Source organism: Callorhinchus milii, unplaced genomic scaffold (assembly GCF_018977255.1).
Source record: "Callorhinchus milii isolate IMCB2004 unplaced genomic scaffold, IMCB_Cmil_1.0 Scaffold23, whole genome shotgun sequence".
NCBI classification, from domain to species: Eukaryota; Metazoa; Chordata; class Chondrichthyes; order Chimaeriformes; family Callorhinchidae; genus Callorhinchus; species Callorhinchus milii.
The window spans coordinates 6,169,501-6,189,200 of NW_024704764.1; the positions used below are offsets into that span (position 1 = coordinate 6,169,501).

General features: G+C 41.7%; 1 protein-coding gene across 4 annotated transcripts in view; it reads left to right on the forward strand.

Annotated features, from left to right (window-relative positions):
* The window catches only part of LOC103183823 (speckle type BTB/POZ protein), a 50,654-nt gene extending 37,378 nt beyond the window's left edge, over nt 1-13,276 (forward strand). For all 4 annotated transcript variants that reach the window (XM_007901516.2, XM_007901515.2, XM_007901518.2 and 1 more), the window contains 4 exons: nt 2,378-2,433; nt 3,162-3,284; nt 6,234-6,376; nt 12,927-13,276. In XM_007901516.2, the coding sequence (XP_007899707.1) occupies nt 2,378-2,433; nt 3,162-3,284; nt 6,234-6,376; nt 12,927-13,071 (467 nt within the window). In that variant the 3' untranslated portion in view covers nt 13,072-13,276. The remainder of the gene's footprint in view (nt 1-2,377; nt 2,434-3,161; nt 3,285-6,233; nt 6,377-12,926) is intronic.
* Nucleotides 13,277-19,700: the final 6,424 nt, after the last annotated feature.

Consider the following 19,700-nt stretch of genomic DNA (forward strand, 5'->3'; position numbering starts at 1 on the left):
CGTTTAACTCTTCAGTAGGCGCTACACAACGTTATTCTGCTCATGAGATAAATGCTGCACTTAATGGTTTGTCATGGAGCATACTCTGGGTATCAATTCCACTCTAGGAATTGTTGGTAGAATATGTAAATCAATGTCACTTCCAATTGAAATTGCTCATGGATTTTATTCCGTGTCCCCACCGCCAAAAAAACATTCCTGCATTTATATTGGTTTCTGCACCTGCGTATGTTCTTCTAAATATTTTCTGTCCAATAGAGAGCTGGCAATAGCTACAATATTAAATTGTTATAAACTATTCGGAAAAGTTTAAGCCTTTCATGTGGAACAATTTTTAGATCAAGCCTCAGTAATATCTTTGTAAATTATCAGGACTAGTTTATTTTTTCTACTTGATTTGGAGAGTATATTTGTAAGAATGCTCGTTGTTTTTTTCCTCTCTCTTTCACAAACAAACCAGCACACACTTTCTTACTTTCTTCCAGACAGACTATTTAAATTTTAGTCGCCATGATCCCATGAATGTCTCATTTATGCTCCTGGAAGAGGTTTGATACACATGGACAGCCCACAAACTTCCAGTGGCAATTTATTCAACATCATTGAGACTGACTCTGAATTACTTTCTTTGGTAACACCATTTCAAGGTCCTTTGAGGAGGTTTTCTACAGTACAATGAACTCCATCGCCGTGTTACTCAACCCCAATTTATTCTGAGATTTTAGTTTGATCCTTTGTGTCAAATTAGCGTGAAAAATGCAGTATAAAGAGGGCATAAAGTGCTATGCGTGACAACTTGGCTCAGTTGTAGCACATCTACTTGTCTTTTGTTCAGAAGGCAGTGGGTTCAAGTCCCATGTCGCAGACACTGAACTCATGGTCTAGGTTGACATTCAAGACCAGTATTGAGGAGCGCAGCATTGTTAAACGTGCCATCCTTCTGGATGAGATGTTAAACTGTGCTCTCATCTGTTTGTTCGTGTGGATGTTAAAGAACCTGTGACCTTTTAGGAAGAGAAGGTAGTTTCTCCGAGTGTAACTTCCAACAATCCTCCAGTTAATTGGTCGTTCACTTGGTTGTTCATGAACCAAGTGAAGTATTGCTGTGCACAAATTGACAGCTCCATTTGTCTACAAATGCAGTCTCTGCACTTAATAAAAAAACAACTGTGAAGTGTTTTGAGACTAAATCTCAATGTGATTATGCACTATCAAATGTGGGGATGATTATTATGCTCAAGGTGTTGACAGATGGATCTGAGGACCGTAAAGGGATGAGATTGTCCCACAGAGACTTTAGACTTAATGGGTTCCCCTACGTTTCTAAACATTTAAATGTTTTAGACTTTTACAGTGTTCAGTTTGTAATTATTCCATCCACAAGGTAGAAACGGGATTTAAAGTGCACTTTTTCCACCGACCTTAGTTATTGAAGAGCAAGAAAGAGTTTGCTTTTTTTTTATCACCAGATACTTGGTACTGCTGGGAAACATGCAGTGAGCAAGTATATCAGTGAAGGGTGACTTTTGTAATTTATGCATTTTTCTGAAACGTGATGTGGCCAGAAGATATCACCATGCAATTTGGAAGAAGAAAACTCAGTTTAAAAATACAGAGTTCTAAATTTTCCATTTAATAGTTTTAAGCAGCAGCAAGCCGTATCATGAAGGAAAACTGATCTCTCTGTTTGCTCTCAAGGTGGAAAGCATCCACTTTTAACCATGGTCTCCTGCGTATAGCTGAAATGATTTGAAACTAATTGGTGCTTGGATGTAGAAATGCTCTGTGTATTAAATATAAATTGTTTGCAATTAGGAGTTTACTTTTATCTTGAGTAATGACCATTGAATAAATCAGAGATGGCTGTGCATATGGTATATTACTGCTGTGCAATGTCCCATATTAAATGGGCTCTTGGCATATCCATCAGAGCAGCTTTGATAGAAAGTGAAAATCTTTTTAAAAATTGATGCCTTCATTTAAGAAAAAGCTAGAATGGAAGCATGTGTGGAGGCCATTCTGAAATCTCTCTCTTTCATTTCATCAGGACATTGCTGTACGCAATTGACTGCTGCATTTTGCCCACAAAATACACAGTCAATTCACTTGACAGTGTATTCTGTGAAGCGATTTGAAACATCTCAAAGACGTGATAAGATGCTATATCAAATGCAAGGATTATTATATATCTCTCATAGTTCAGATTGAATTCGTCTTTAACATTTGGGCCGAATATGGCTTCTTTGCTCCTGGTTTGTTTAGCAATATTATTAACAGTCTAGGTGCAGGGGAAAGGTTCTATTGGCATAACATATGTATTATAATTGTGAAGTCCTGTTGGCCGATTTTGAAATTAATAAAATCTTTTTATGTTTAGCACGTTCCCCAGTCTTCAGTGCCATGTTTGAGCATGAAATGGAAGAAAGCAAAAAGGTAATGGAACTGATCTTAAAATATGCGCTGTATTCTGTGGTATCTTCAAGAAATGTAGTGCAGGTTAAATGAACAAATGTACCGTAATAAAGAGAACTCTTAAGATCCTCAGTGTGAATCAGAATATACTATGGAATGTAATTCAGAGTGTGCATTATTTACAGATAACTCGCCGCCACAAGCGAAAAGGGCTCAGTGGCGAGTTATCCAGAGTGGCGAGTTATGTGTGTGTGTATGTATATCTATATATATATATATATATATAAAGTGTGTGTGTATGTATGAAGACATAAATAAATGTGGCCGGGATATCGACAGCATGATAACATTACGGGGTGGTGACAAGTTAAGCCAGGGTCGAGCTATCAGGACTTTACTGCATGCAAAACCTTAGAAAATGAGTGAACTTTGCAACTTTGCAACAGTAAATTCCCACCAAATGTTACCATTAGAGATTTGGGTAACTTGAGCCATGCTTACCAGTGGGCAATGTCCTCAACCACTTCCCGTCCTCAAGGAGGATAGAACTCACTCCTTTGTCTCGAGGGCAGAATAGCAGGTTAAATGAGCGAGCGGTGAAAGCCTACCACCCTTGTAATCACATTCCAGCAAGTAAACTCAGTAGAAAATAAAAGAAAACGAGATGCATTGAGATAGACTCATTGGAGGAATTTCATTTCACCCTTTCACCCTTCTTCGTTTTCAAAAAAAAATCTGATCTTCTACAGAATCGAGTGGAAATCAATGATGTGGAGCCCGAAGTTTTTAAGGAGATGATGTTCTTCATCTATACAGGAAAGGCTCCAAATCTTGACAAAATGGCAGATGACTTACTTGCAGCTGCTGACAAGGTAAGATGGCGGATACGGGGAAAGATTCTGTACCATTGTTGACCATTATTTACACTTATTATTGGGACACTGCTGTGCACAATTGGCTGCCGTGTTTCGCCCACAAAACATACAGCAATGTCCCACAAACAGTCGTAGATTGAAAATGACCAATTTATTATTGTTTTTGGTTTTGGAGGGATTATTATTAGGCTCTGTGTGGAGTAAGGAAACTTGCCCAAGGTTTCGCCCTCTGCCTGGAATTGAACTCAGGTCTCTCGCTTGCAAAGCGAGTGCTCTAACCACTGAGCTACAGGACTCCACAATCAAATGCAAGGATTACAACAACAACAACAACAAGATTCCATTTATAGAGCGCCTTTCACGTCAGGAGGACGTCCCAAGGCGCTGCACAGTTGGGTCATGACCCGAGCAGGGGGGAAATGGTCAGGGTGGGGGGAGGGAAGGGAGGGAGAGAGGAGGGGGAAATGGTCAGGGTGAGGGGAGGGAAGGGAGGGAGCGAGGAGGAGGAAGAGAGTCGAGAGGGGAGCTGAAGGCACGGTCAAAGAGAAAGGTTTTGAGACCGGCCTTGAAGGAGGAAAGGGAGGAAGCAAGGCGAAGGCACTGGGGGATGGAGTTCCAGAGCCTCGGGGCTGAGAGGCTGAAGGCCCGACCACCGATAGTAGGGCGGTTGGGGCGGGGGACGTGGAGCAGACCGGAGCCAGAGGAACGGAGGGTACGGGCAGGTAGGTAGGGGGATAGTAGGTCAGAGAGGTAGGAGGGAGCGAGGCCGTGAATGGCCTTGTAGGTGAGGATGAGGATCTTGAAATCAATCCTCTGGGGGATGGGGAGCCAGTGGAGGCGAGCGAGGGTGGGAGTGATGTGGTCCCGAAGCCTGGTGCGGGACAGTACACGAGCTGCAGAGTTCTGAATGACCTGCAGCTTGTGGAGGGAGGTGGCGGGAAGGCCGGCGAGGAGAGAGTTCCCATAGTCCAGCCTTGAGGTGACAAAGGCGTGAACCAGGGTTTCAGCAGCGTGAGGGGTGAGGTAGTGCCGTAATCTGGCGATATTCCGGAGGTGATGGAAGGCGGTGCCAGTTGTAGTGCGGATGTGAGGGAGAAAGGACAGCTCATATTATTTAGTATTTATTTTAAAAGTATAGTTGCTAAAAAGTGCAAAAGCACGCTGCGTTGTTGCAAATTCTTAGATCAGCTCATTTTCTGTTTCAAATCTCACACACCTCTGTGCTTTCAAAAAGAGAAAACGACAATCTTAAGCCCTTAAGTGCTGATTCAACTCATAACCTGAGCTAAATTCTCTTTCAAAGTAATTAAGCCGCTGCTGTCAGAAGCTGAATACATCTCGCTTGGGCTTTGGGATTTAAATTAGCATTGTTTATTTTTTTTAACTGAAGCGTTGCAGGAATTTGGTTTGTCTCACTTCCTGTACTGATTGAGATTTCTTGGAGTTTATTAATAAACCATCTGCTCCCATATTTAATAACACATCAGCAGTAAATATGATTAAAACATTTCCATTGCCTTTTCGGGTGCTGGATAGATAGAGCCAGAGGTTATTATCCCCGGGAAAGCGATCCGCCAATCAACTAACAAGCGGGTTCCTACGTGCTGCTAGGTAAACAGAGGCGCGCGCGCGTGTGTGTGGATTAAGGAAGCTTGCTTAATGTTTCACCCTGACCTGGTAGCAATTTCTGGTGAAGTGTAAAGAAATGAATGTGAGAGAAGGGTACTCTTCTTAAGAAGAGTGCATGAAACGTAAGCAGAGAAGACTTCGGGAGTTCTTGGGGTGTTAATGGAATCGTGTGAAAACGCTTGTTAGTAACGAGAACGTCATCATTTTATCTGGGTCAGAAAGAGTGAACGTGTCGAGTAATCTTGTAAAGGTGCGTACTGAACAGTGTGATTGTTAGCATTACAGAACATTACCTGTCTCAGCAAGTACCAACAGTGCAGTCTATTGTGTTCTGCAAACCTAGTGGTACTGTACATTAATGGAGTTTGAGATTGCTTACCGTTCAGATTAGAATTCTACTTCCCTGCTGACAGTCTTGAGCCCTGCATATGTAACACAAGGTGGCTGTAATTCATCTCAGCTGCTATCTGAATGTTGCTTCACATTTTCCACAGGATTTGGAATCCACGTTTGATTGTTTCATATTCTGTTTCGTATTTGATCGTCGGTTACAACGAGATTAAAAGTATTTTGCGGGCATATTTGGAGGGAAACAATCCATTGGCGTATAAATTCAATTAATGTATTAGCAGCTTTTATGGTGCTAGGCTAAGGTCCATCTCAAGATCTAGCTCTTTGACCGCACTTTTGGTCATCCTTCCCCTCCTTGCCCCCTTTGGATCCCAACCCATTTTATGTGCAAAGCCGGTATTGTAAGCGCCTTGGGATAATAATAATAATAATCCTTGCATTTGATATAGCGCCTTATCACATCTTGAAGACTTCTCAAAGCGCTACACAGAATGTACTATAATGTGAATTGACTGTATATTTTGTTGGCGAAACGCAGCAGCCAATTGGGCACAGCAGCGTCCCGAAATGAACGGCACTGTACCAATGTAAATTTTGTATTGTATGTTGACTATCGTTGAATATTTTGCTGCCATTCCTACTCTTTTTCATTCTAGTGATGGAGGTCAAAGGGTAGCCAAATGTGTTGGACATCATCTTTTATTTTGCCTCTGTGGTCTTACGGTTGCTTTTGCACAAACATGCCTATATTCTTCTATATATTTTCAAAACTGCAGATGAATTAGTATTGAAATGACGAAACCCATGAAGATCGTGCACAGATATATTCAGCTTTTGTGTTGTCGATGGAATACGCATGTGTTTGAACTTAAAATTAAAGCTGTTTACACACCTAAGGATATTTGTTCGATTTTAGTGGTGATAACCTGTTTAATCGATTTGTCCAAACCACTTGTTCCGTTTCAGTATGCTTTGGAGCGCTTGAAGGTGATGTGCGAGGATGCTCTATGTAGCAATCTTTCTGTGGAAAATGCAGCAGAAATTCTAATCCTGGCAGATCTACACAGTGCGGATCAACTCAAAACACAAGCGGTAGACTTCATTAACTAGTGAGTATCTTTTTTAAAAAAAATGAAGCATAAGCACAGTGTGTTTCAGGGGATTAGCTTCAATCTGGTTAGGGTTTTAATTCAGGACAAATGATGGGATGAAAGTCCATTCTCTGCAGGGTTTTAAAGGTCTAAATCTACAACAACAACAAAATGACATTTATAGAGCGCCTTTCACATCGGGAGGACGTCCCAAAGCGCTGAACAGTCAGATGTCAGGGTCCGAGCATGGGGGAGGGTTGGTGTAGGAGTGAGGGAAGACAGAGAGGTGGGAGGGAGACCAAAGGTACAGTCGAAGAGAAGGGCCTTGAGACCGATTTTGAAGAAGTTAAGAGAGGAAGCAAGGTGAAGGGACCGTGTGATGGAGTTCCAGAGTGTGGGGGCAGAGAGGCTAAAAGCCAGGCCACCGATGATAGGGCGGGAGATATGGAGCAGGCCAGAGCCTGATGAACGGAGGGAGCGGGCAGGTTGGTAGGGAATCAGCAGGTCAGAGAGGTAGGAGGGGGCAAGGCCATGGATGGTCTTAAAGGTGAGGACGAAGATCTTGAACTCGATCCTCTGGGGGATGTGGAGCCAGTGGAGTCGGGCGAGGGTGGGAGTGATGGGGTTCCGGAGCCTGGTGCGTGAGAGTTTTGGATGATCTGCAGCTTGTGAAGGGAAGAGTCGGGAAGGCCGATGAGGAGGGAGTTCCCGTAATCAAGCCTTGATGTGACGAATGCGTGGGTGATGGTATTGGCAGCCTGAGGGGTGAGGCTGGCAATGTTGCGAAGGTGGTGGTAGGCAGTATCAGTTATGACGTGGATGTGGGGGAGAAAGGACCGTTCAGGGTCAAATGAGACACCCAGGTTCCTGACTGGCTTAGTGAGGTTGAGTGTGCAACCATGGAGGCTGATGCTGCCAGCACCTGAGGTGCGGAGGCGCTGGCGCGAACCAATCAGCAGGGCCTCGATCTTGCTGATGTTGAGTTGGAGAAAGTTAGCCCTCATCCAGGACTTGATGTCGGACAGGCAGTCGGTCAAGACGTCAGTAGTCCTGGTGTTCAGGATGGAGGCAGAGAGATAGAGTTGGGTGTCATCCGCATACATGTGGAAATTTACCCCATGTCTGCGGATGACGTCACCAAGGGGGAGCATGTAGAGGGTGAAGAGGAGGGGACCGAGGACAGAGCCCCGAGGCACACAGCACGAGACAGTGGAGGAGAAGCCGTTTGCCGCGACGAAATGGAGGCGGTGTGAAAGAAGGGACCTGAACCAGTTAACGACAGAACCTTGAAGGCTGAGGTGGGAGGAGAGGCAGTGGAGGAGGATTGAGTGGTAAATCTACCACCTAATCCACCACCCGGCGCCTCCACTCGACTGGCAAAAGCCTCCTGCTTGCCCGCTCTGCCATTGGAGGTCGCGCATTCAGCCACTTTGCCCCGAAACTCCGGAAAACTCGCCCTCTAACGTTTTGCTAGGAAAATATGCCGGATTGCTGGTCAGAAAACTGAAATGTTACTCTGATATAACAGACCCTCTTGAGATTAGCCATGGGACATTGAAGGATTTCCGATGTAGAATAAAGCAGCCTTTACTACTGTCTCTTTGTAAAAGAGGGCACAAACCATCAATGGAACCACCTGTAAAACAGCTGCGTTTGAGTTTATGGATTTTTCGAAATGAACAATTAATAAACGACTTTAACAAAATAAGAAGGTATTGACGGAAATCCGGTTCCTCTGAAATGAATATTTTCTTCAAAATGGTATAATCTGGTGATAAATATATTTTATATACTGCTCCACCTCTCTTCTTGCACCCCGCTTTCTTTCTACCCAAACCCCAAATATACCCAAATATATGCTGTGGTGTCCCGAACTTGTGAGAAGGTTTCAAGGTTTGCCTGCAAAGGTTTAGAAACCTTTGTGTTGAGAAAATTCTGGCTACCGAAAAAGAGAAATGGTTATGGAAGTAAGTATATTAATAGAAAATGTAGATGGGGGCGGAGGGAAACAATTGACCAGCATTTCATTTTAAGTGTCTGCTATATTCTTTTATAGTTTGGGTATGAAATAACACCCCAATATTAAAAGTTGTTCCACCAATCGAATATTTAGTAAAACTATTCAATTAGAACTGCAATTTGTTCACCAGTTTTACAACGTTACGGAAGTGGTATTATTAATTTTATGCATTGCTATTAGACTTGATGTCATAAGCTAAAATGTACCTTTTCATCCCAAATGATGCATGGCACTCAGAAAGTTGGAACTAGCCTGCAGAAGGAGAAGAGAAGTAGAGGAAAAGTAGTTGTATAAACTAAAGCTGCCCCAATAGCAAGAGATTATCACTTTAACACGGCTCCTGCCACCCTCCTTCTCTTGCAAAAAAAATTTTTTTTTCTTTCATGGGTGGGCAGTCATTCAGCCTTTCTGCCCCCATCCTCTGGAACCCACGTCCCTCCGCCTCGCCCCCTCCCTTTTCTCCTTCATGTCCCGTCTCAAGACCCTCCTCTTCGATCCTGCCTTCAGTCACACTCCTACCCCTACCCTCCCCGCCCTCCACCCCTCCTGATCCCAACCACCAGCTCGGGTGTGGATCCCTGACTTGGGACATCCTCCTGACGTGTTGTTGCCAGAGCTCCTGCATTGATTGGTTGTGTGAGCTTTTGACAGGCCCGAGGGGAAATCAAGAGCTGCTCAAAGCCAAGAAAACATTTAGTTTTAAGCAAAACTTTTAGTTTATAAGCAGAGAGTAGAGATGCATTTAAGAGGAAGCTAGATATACACATGGGGGAGAAGGGAACAGAAGGGTTTGGGAGGATATAAGGAGTGGCTGGAGATGTGTGTGGAATATAACGTCGATAATAGCATCGACACAAATCGGTTGGGTTGAATCGCCTGTTTCCTTGCTGTACAGTAAACATTTGCCTTCATTTTGCACTTCAAATATCAAAAGCTGCATTTGGGATGACTTTTTTGTGGGGTGTTTGAAATACTAGACTTTTAAAGTAGAGTTGAAATGAAAAACAGTACGTTCCCATTGGGTCAAGTAAGTTAAGAAAGAGCAACATTTCATCTTGGACTGCAGCAGAATCTACCATAATGATCCAAAACTTTGTCAACACATTCAGACCGTGAATTAATTTAGTTAAGACAACATTAACGTGTTCTTTTCTGGAAATGTTGCTGTCGACTCAGGCTTTCTACGAATATATAACCGTGTTTGATTATTCCTGCCGTTCAATGCAAACAAATTCAGAAAATATTGAGCCAATCTATAAAGCTAAGAGTGATTAGATTGCCAAAACATGCTGTAGTCTGCTGTTAGTTTCCCATGGATTGTACTGAGCTGAAACAGGGGCAATTTATGGAGACTTTTTCCTTCGATCAGAAAAATAGAGTTTGTTGGCTGGTTCAAAAATGCTACACTGGCATTTCCCGTAACCAACCATAGATTGGAAGGAAAGTACATTAGAGTTTATCCTAACCCTAATGTGTTATAATATTCCCCAAACTCCCGAGAATAAAAGTCTTGAGCTGTAAGGTTATTTAAAAGAGAAGCTAAGTCCAGGGGAAGATCTTAGGTGCTTTTTTCTTGATTATAATAATAATAATAATAATCCTTGCATTTGATATAGCGCTTTGCACGTCGGGAGGACGTCCCAAAGCGCTTCACAGAACACACTGTAAAGTGAATTGACTGTATATTTGTGGGCGAACGCGGCAGCCAATTGCACACAGCAATGTCCCACAAACAGTCGGAGATTGAAAATGACCAATTTATTATTGTTTTTGGTTTTGGAGGGATTATTATTAGGCTCTGTGTGGAGTAAGGAAACTTCCCCAAGGTTTCGCAAGGCCTGGAATTGAACTCAGGTCTCTCACTTGCAAAGCGAGTGCTCTAACCACTGAGCTACAGGACTCCACAGGATTAAAGAGTTATCCACCAGGATTTTGTGGGATGGCTGTTCTGACCCTCCAAGATGGGCTGCTACAGTCATGTCTGCGATTGAGAGGATTCAGTCTGGTTCCCGAGCACCTCATTTACAATGGAGTCCAGTAGCTCAGTGGTTAGTGCGCTTGCCTTGCAAGCAAGAGACCTCGGTTCAATTCCGGGGCAGGGCGAAATGTTGGGCAAGTTTCCTTACTCCACAAGCCTCTGATTACCTATAGTAAGTAGGAACCCGATGGTTAGTCAATTTGGTGGATCGCATTTCCTTTTTTAAAAAATTGCGACACTGCTGTCCGCAACTGACTGCCACGTTTCGCTCACAAAATATACAGCCAACCCACTTTACAGTGTATCCTGTGAAGCGCTTTGAGACGTATCAAAGACGTGATAAGGCACTATATCAAATGCAAGGATTATTACTAATTCAGTGCTAGTAATGTCTGACTTGCGTGGGATCAGAGTATCTCTATCCGAGAAAAAAGACAAGAGTGAGCGAGTATGCTCGATAGAAGTATTCATCATCACCAGAGAGATGTTGGTACACTCATTAATATTCATCTTCAATTGAAAGGTACAGATAGAATTAAATAGGAAGAAATTCAGGACATCGGCTGACTTCCCTGAGGAAATATAAGATTGAGTAGAAATGTAAAATGAAGATTTCAGTCTCTTCGACCAGTTTATTATATAAAAAAAATCCATAACACTAACTCTGCATTTTTATAGCCTGGAGCGTTTTCTTTTCGAATCAGTTGTATTAGTAATTTCTGGGTTTATTGCGGTATGTTCTCCTGCTGAGGAAGCGTGTTTTTTTCTTGATTATTGGAGTTTTTTTTGGTCTGTTGCTTCCCCTGTCTTGATGCTGCCACCAGAAAGTAAGGTCGCAATATTTTATTTAAACATTTAAGAATGCATATTTTTCTTCTTTTTTTTAGTAGGCGTTGTGTCTTAATCTGAAGTTGTTCCAAGCTGTTGCTAACGTTTTTTTTATTGCTGCTTTAGTTTGATTCGAATTTCTTCAAACCATTTTAACGTTCTTTTTATGTTTTCTTCTCTACCCGCTCGAAACACTTTGATCTCAGCTTAGAAGATAGAAGGAGAGGGCAGCCAGCTGTCCGCCACAAGGTGGTTGAGCTGGAAAGAAAAGGAAAACTCCCCAGGCGGTAGAGGTTGCAGGAGAAAGAACATAGAGTGGGAGACTTTAATTTCTTCTCCTTAACCCACCACCACTCCCCTCCCCACCCACACAAACACACGCAAAATGGAGGCTAATCGAATGGTGTTGGACAGAAACCCGCCCGCCCGAAAATTGTCCAAACTCCCCTCATAAATTCCCTCCTTTGAAATAAAGTGAATGGTATACAAGCAGAGCCCTCGAATCATTAGTATAAGTTGTTTTAGTTTTCCTTTTTGGTAGTTATCAGACAGTGATTTGCATGAGGACAGAACACGATACATTTGAGAGCTGTTCCCTGTTGGAGAGAGCTGCTGGAAATGCCTGTGACACTGATCTTTTCGAAAACATTTGCAATCTGCATAGAGGAGCAGGAAGCATCTCAAGGGAGTGGATTTTATTTTCCCTGGGAAGATGCTTTGTACAAACCTCGCTCCTATATAAAAGATTAATTTGTTTTCGGCCCTGTTTACTAATTCGCAGAATTCTTTTTTTTACTAAAATCTGACATTGATAGAGGGTGAAGGGCAACTTGATGGCTGCCTGTCAGTGGTTTATTGATGTTGAGTACATATGGAAATGTAAGCAACTATGAGTTTTATGTAGGTGGCAAAAGTATTGCTGTTGTGCTTGATACCCTTGGCACTGTCCCTAATTTTATGGATTGTCGCAGGACCATTTGGACTCGTTTTCAACATGTGAGGACTTTTTGGCCCAGCATTCACAGCTTTATGGTTTCGTTTCCAAATGGCAATTTGCTTACCCTGAACTGACTGCTAACTGCCAAACAGAAGACTGGACTGAGAGAAAAAGGAAAGGTCAAACCCTTAGCTTGCAGACAAAGTCCTGGGATTCATGCCTTTCACGTGCTGTAAATTAAGCCAACACTTGGACCAGAGTACAATATAGTTTTAAAAAAAATGACGTCTACAGTTCCAAAACACTAGGAAAGGAATGAATGTTTCTCCCTTAATTGTGGGAAGTCCTGCATGTTTTAGCACTGCAGATTTGGAATGGAAATGGAATTGGGGAGCTGATATGACTCGTGGACATGAAAGATATCCTGACGTCCCATTTATCATCTGGTAACTGATCTGGCAATCTCTAAAATTGAGCATTACAGGACACTTGAAGGTTGGGAGGTATGTGTTCTTGAGCACAGAAATTGGGGACAAGTTTTTGACACTTGCACCCGTTTTACGAACCTCACTTACAACAATACTTCAACACACAAGCCTTATTCGGGTATAGAGCAAATCGTCTTTCATCGCTGCGTGGCAAGGCATTATTTTGTTTGATGTTGTCACTCTCGTGGGTTTTACAGAAGGACCTTGTGGGGGGAGGAATCCCCACGCAAAATGCAGAAAAGAGAAGTCATTAACTGTTGGAATAATTTTACATCTTTATTTCCTTCCCTCCCCCTCTCTCCTTTTCATCTCTACAGTCACGCATCTGACGTAATGGAGACTTCTGGCTGGAAATCTATGGTGCTCTCTCACCCTCACCTGGTGGCTGAAGCGTACAGATCCCTGGCATCAGCCCAGTGCCCCTTCCTCGGTCCTCCCCGCAAGCGGCTCAAGCAGTCCTAGATCGGCCGACGTCCAGCAAACTGCGCATTTTATTTTTAACAGCACTGACCTGATCACCAACGTTGCACAAGGCAATTTATGAAGCTTTCTGACGCGCCTCCACTGTGGGGAAAGACCGTGCTTGGTGCGCTAACGACCTTTCTGCACTAAGCACTTTGGGGAGAAAAAAAAACACAACTTTTTTGCCGCATTGTCTCATGCCCCCACCCACCCTTGTCCCCCTGCCCACCCACCCACCCGTTCCCTCCCTCCCCCCACCCCGCCCGCCCATCTAGACTTGGCTGAACGGACTCCCGCTGTTTTTTTTAACCAAAAAAAACAGATTTTTTTTTAAAAGATGTTGGCACAGGAGCTTTCATTGTTGTGTGTGGGGGAGAGAGAGAGAGAGAGAGAGAGAGAAAAAAAAAGTAGCTGTTTTAACTTGAACTACTTCCATCTACATTTCCGTGAACTCGAAGCCAGCTTCTGCCCAGCACAAGGAAAATAGACGGGGCATTCATCTAGTGTCAAGAGGACATCCTCCAAAGTGGAGAGAGAGAGAGAGAGAGAGAGGGAGAGAAAGAGAAAAAAACAAACAAAAAAAAACAAGGCGCCCAGGCCATGGATGCCATTGATGTGAATGGGCTTCCTTGTCCTTCCAGTGAATGTGCACAGCGGTCAGTGTCTTTTAAGTATACCTGACTGAAAGCGTGCACATTTTTGCAACAGTAAAACAAAAAAAACGAACTGTCTCAGTAGCACTTGTATAATAAACAAAAAAACTGTTTTTCAAGGGAAAAAAATGAAATCACACACATTTGGGTCAATCAAAATTTTAAAAACGTGGGAAGAAGCCGTTCAGTTTAGACTTTGCCCTCTCGTCTGTGCTCCTAGCGTTCCGAGCTCAACTAAGGTTAGATACGTAAGAGCTATGGCTGTGTAAATGTGTTTTCCGATTAAAATACTGAGGTTCTGTGTTGTCGAATGTATGAAAAATGTATATTAACATTTTTCACAGATGGATTAGCAAACAAAATGAATTGATGAACACGTTTTCTTGTTCAATGGAGAGCTAGAGAGAGAGAGAGAGAAAAAAAATGTTACTTCAGGTCCTGAATTCAAACCGTTGTCAAAACACTCGTATCAACTGTTTCTTACCCGAGAAGAAAAACCCTTCGTTTGTAGGTTACCCCCGACCCCCAAGTTACAACTGTCTCCTTTGATTTATTGCTGTTCAGAAGTTGGGAAACAAAGTTTAAAATAGTTGTTTAACTGCCTAGACTCTCTCTTTTTGGAAATGTAAAATAAAATACTATTTTATATGAAAATGCCTTGTGTACTTCCTCTTCAGAGGAAAAAAAAACTGTTTCCCTAGTCTATTATTATTACTCTACATTTAATTGGTTTTGGCAGTAAGTTCAACTTTTTGTTTCTCGAATAATCTTCCTGCAGAAATTATTATTTTTCTGAAAGGATTAAATCACTTGATTCAGCAGAATTTTTGTATTGGGCGTCTTTCAAAAATTTTATTTATTATTAGAAGTCTGCTTTTCCCAAAAATGGGTTGTTTCGATTTGGTGCAGTTAGCGTTTGTAAATTTATAGGAGCTGAGGAGACCTCAAAACAATTGCAAAATATCCTCTTGAGATGGTCATTAAAGCAACTCTTCTGCAGCACATTCAAGTTGTACTGTTCTGTTGTCGAGGTTTTAGTTTCTTTCTGTTTCATAAGATTTTCCCAATTTTTGTTTTTGGTTGAAGTTGAAACGGCAAACATTTCAGTATTGTATATTTAATTCTGAAACTCACTAATTTGTAGTTTCAGTAAAGAGCAGTGTGATCATCAATAACTAAAGGAACATTTTCCATCACCCATATTTTTCCGCTTCCCTTCCATGGACCTTAATTATTGAGATCGAGCCGATGGCGTGATTCCTATCTTCTCCCAAAGGTAGTTTCTCACAGACCATTCCAGTAATAAAATAATAATCCTTGCATTTGATATGGCGCCTTATCACATCTTCGAGAAATCTCAAAGCGCTTCACAGAATGTATTGTAAAGTGAATAGACTATATTTTGTGGGCAAAATGCGGCAGCCAATTGCGCACAGCAGCGTCCCACAAACAGTCGTGGATCGAGTGAACAATTTTTTTTGAAGGAATTCTATGGTAAGAGTGGCCCAGATTGATTTTTCCTTTCCTTTTTTCTCTCCCCACCCCCCACCCCCCATAAAAAAAATTATGACCAGACCATCTGGAACTGAAAGTCTGAAATTAGAGGAGGGAGTTTGCATCATCCTGTTCCATGGTGCTTTTATTACGTTTAAAGTTCCGCTGTATTGTAATGGCAACACAGCTTTGTGTTACTGAAACTACGAGCTTCAGTTTATGCTGTACATGGTCTGCGTTTCATCCGTCGTGAACAAATGGCAAAACTGAAATTTTGCACATGAAAGGCTGCTATATTAAAGAATGTGGCCCAATTGTTATTGTCATTCTATCGACATTCCCATTCCTTGTGTATATTGTACCAGTGCATATCATTATTGCTTATCCAAGAGTTCACCATTACATTTTATTCTAATATCCCAAGACCCTTGACAAAGAATTTTATAGAATTGCCTTTGCCAAGTTCACCTTGCTTCATTTCTATAAGCACAACGGATTTGTGTACAACAATAACAAATTACATTTGTATAGCGCCTTTCACATCAGGAGGACGTCCCAAGGCCCTGGTTTTATCCTCTTCAGAAGGGAAAAAAAGTTGTTTCCCTAAATTTATTGTGATCCATTGGTTTGGGCAATAACGGCAACTTTTGTTTATTGAATAAACATCCCATGCACCACTTCTCCAAATAAAACTTGGGGACACAAGGGAGCTTTGGCAAGTTGGTTTACTGAAACGCAATTTTTTTTAGGTTTGCCCATCTTCAACTTGTTCCGTTTTTGTGACAAGTGGAGAGTTCAGCTCCTGACTTGAGACAGGACACAAAAGAGTGCGCTTTCCATTCCAGACAGAAATTTCAATCATCATAATCTTCGCATTTGTCATAGCGCCTTATCATGTTGTTGAGGCGTCTCTCAATGTGCTTAGGATATACTGTAAAACGGGTTTGAATATGTGTATCTGTGGGTGAATCTCAATCAGTGCGTGGGTGGCATACACATGCAAAACTTGTCTAGTTTGTATACTCTCAAACATGATGATGGGTTTCCGCCAATCCAAAAGAAATTCTCTGAATGTTTAGAGAATCTCACAAATGTAGGTGTTCAGTGGATCCCATATAGTTCAGAACTGTGATCTGCAAACATGCAAACAGCCTGGGACTGCTGCATTGTTACTGTTTTAAGGGTGGTGTTGTTTACCCCACAAAATATACAGTCACTCTACTTTATATTCTGTGAAGTGCTTTTGAGATGTCTTGAAGGCATGATAAGGTGCTATGTAAAAATGAAAGTATTATATTAATAGTCTGACAAATTAGTACAGCTTAGATTAAGTTGAGGCGGTTTATTTCCTACAACGGTTTATATTGCGCCCTTCACACGAAATTGGGGTCTCAGTCAGAGTGCTTAAAGCTTCTACACAGGAAGAGAGGGGGAGAGACGGAGGGAAATTATTCTGGGACACAATCATACAATGTGGGGGAGAAAGGAAGAAAAACTTAAGTGAGGTTTAAGACGAACGTAGAAATAGGGGGAAAAAGAATGTTAAATATTTGCTTAATCCCTATTAGATTGGTTTTAAGCAACATTTCCTGTGTCTGCGGTATTCAAACTGCAGGCACGGTAACATCAGTGGGCAGAGATAATTAATGATAGTAATTAATGCACACTTTACCAGAGAGATGTCCCTTCCCTTGGAAGCGGGCAATCAAAATTAATTTTCACAGGCGCAAAATGAAGTGCATTCCAAGAAAAGGAGATCAGACTGTAGCTAAATGCAGAAACCCAGGTCGAGAATGAAAGTGAATTTAAAGTAATCTTTCAGATGTGAATTGCGAAGGAGCTGGGTAATACTGCCTTTTAAGAAAATGTTGTTAATTAATTTCGCAAGAACTTCCTTGCTTTCCTGTGAGCATTTAAGATGGTAAGTGTGCAAGTGTGCTTAAAAGCAAACTAATCAATGTAAGTACACCTCACTTCATTTTAAGAGACGCATCTTGAAAGTTATGAATTAACGAAACTCTTGGCAAATGAAAATATTATCCACAGTGCTGAAGTCCTCAGCGGTCTTATTGAAATTCCTGTTCATTTTTATAGTGAAATTTAGTGTTAGTGTAGTATTAATTTGAATATAATTAGCACTATTTAAATGTTTGAGTGCGGGCGATTAGTCTGTGCTGGAAAATAGATAAGACTTGTATGAATCATTTCGAATACATTAGTCAAGTCAAAAATTAATTTCAAATCTCCAGTGCACATAGACTTCAAATATAGTAATAATCTTAGTAAAAGGGCCTACGCAGAATGTCTTCATTAGATAAAAAAATGTAACTACTTACCCCATTCCACTCATTATTTCCTGCTCAATATTGCAAATGTATGGTGTGGAGCGACCAAGTACTCCAAATAAACCAAGTGACAGCTGTCAATCAAGGTGCCACCAAGGCATTCATCACACACACCACTGGATCAATATTACCACTGGTAACATTTAACATCCATCTGAATAGGCAGATAGGACTTTGGCTTTTAACGTCTCATCCGAAGGATGAAATTAACAGCAATTTACATTTAATCCTTGCATTTGTGCTTTGAGACATCTCGAAGACGTGATAAGGCTCTATATCAAATGCAACAATTATTACTATCACACCTTATAACGAGACGTCTCAAGGCACTTTCCAGGTGGTGTGACTATAGTCTGTGGGCAAAACATATTCCTACAGCATCTCGGAACTTGGGTCCTGAAACACCTGACTTCACAAATAAGCTTTTGTGGTTGTGTGGTTGGTTGGTGGGGGTTCAAGCAGAATTTAGTTGCTGTTATTTACTCCTCTTTTCAAATAGCAATTGGCAGATTAAGTCGGGGTAGATTCTCAGTGGATTCCCACGTCTACTAAGCCTTTCTCTTGAGCACGGTTCAGACTCTATAGTTTTGTCCAGTTGAGATCCAGCATGAAGGAAGCTATCTGTGGATTACTTTAAAGCCTAATTATCGGTAGAAATTATTCAATCAAACACCAGGACGCTGATAACAGGAAAGATGAATTAGCTGAAAAACACTGAAACTTTCTTTGGTCAGCCGGGTGTTTGACACACATGAAAACTTATCGCCAAATGGCATCCTGTGCTGAAAGATTTGATGAATAAATGGTTATTCAAGGCTTCTATCTGCCGTGGGATAGTTCTATGTAAATCTCTGAAGGATATCAAACAGTTCTTCATCCAACCCTCTGTTCCTTAGCATAATACATCCTTAGTATTATTATCCTCACTCCTTTACGTCTTCAGTCTTGCACATGGCTACCTGTATTGCATGTTGTGTGTCTATAATCTACCCAATGTCCACCAATCAAATGTATCTTTTCAACATTTAAAGCTTCTGTAGGTCAGGATGTATTGAGTTGTATAAACTGGCAGAGAAATGAATTATCCCACAAATGCATTAAACAAGAAACATCTGCTTTTTAAAAAAAACCTTCAAAGTGACAGTCTCGGGAACCAGACCCTGCTGAGCCTCGAAGAATGAGACATAAGACATGTTAATGAAAGTTGCGTTATTCCTCAAATTTAGTTACATTCTTGCAGAAATTGTCAACAGCTCGATTCAGCTTTTTTGTAAATGCCCTGGATTTTGGCAACGTAAAGAAATCACTTGGTATCACTTGCACTCAAAACGTAGGAACATAGGAACAGGAGAAGGTCATTCAGCCCCTCGAGCTTGTTTTATCATTCTATTAGATCATGGCTGACCTGTACCTCAACTCCAAATACCTGCCTTTGCCCCACATCCTGTGCACAATTGGCTCCCGCCTTTCGCCCACAAAACAAATAATCAATTCACTTGATAGTGTATCCTGTGAAGTGCTTTGCGACGTCTCAAAGACGTGATAAGGCGCTACATCAAATGCGAGGATTACTAATATTGTTATTTTCCCTTGACAACTACCTAACAAAAATCTACCCACCTCAGTCTTGAAAATTTCAATGGATCCAGCATCCAGAGCCTTTTGGGGGGGAGGGAGAGTTCCAGATTTCCTATGAGGGGGTAGGAAATTGCATTGAATAAGAAGACAAAACCTGACCTCGATGTTGGTACATTTCATGATGACCTACATTGAGGATTATCAGATGTGTTTCTTACAGTGATGTGGAACTCAGAACTAGGCACCAGGGCATTGATGCTTGTGACTGCCAAATTCTGGCTTTTAAATATTGCTATCAACTGAGGATTAGCACACAGTTCCTTTAAGGCATAAGTTGTTTGATGTAAGATTTCATTTCCTTCTGATTTTCTTTTTTATAAAAAACAACTGAAAATACTATTAACTCCAAACTTGCTTCCGATTTTCATCTAGGCACTGGATTGCACTTGTGTCTCGTTACATCAATACAACAAAATTGTGTTTGTATTAGCGCCTTTTACGTCGGGAGGATGTCCCAAGGCTCTGGCGACTCAGGAAGGCATTTGGGCAACAGCACAGA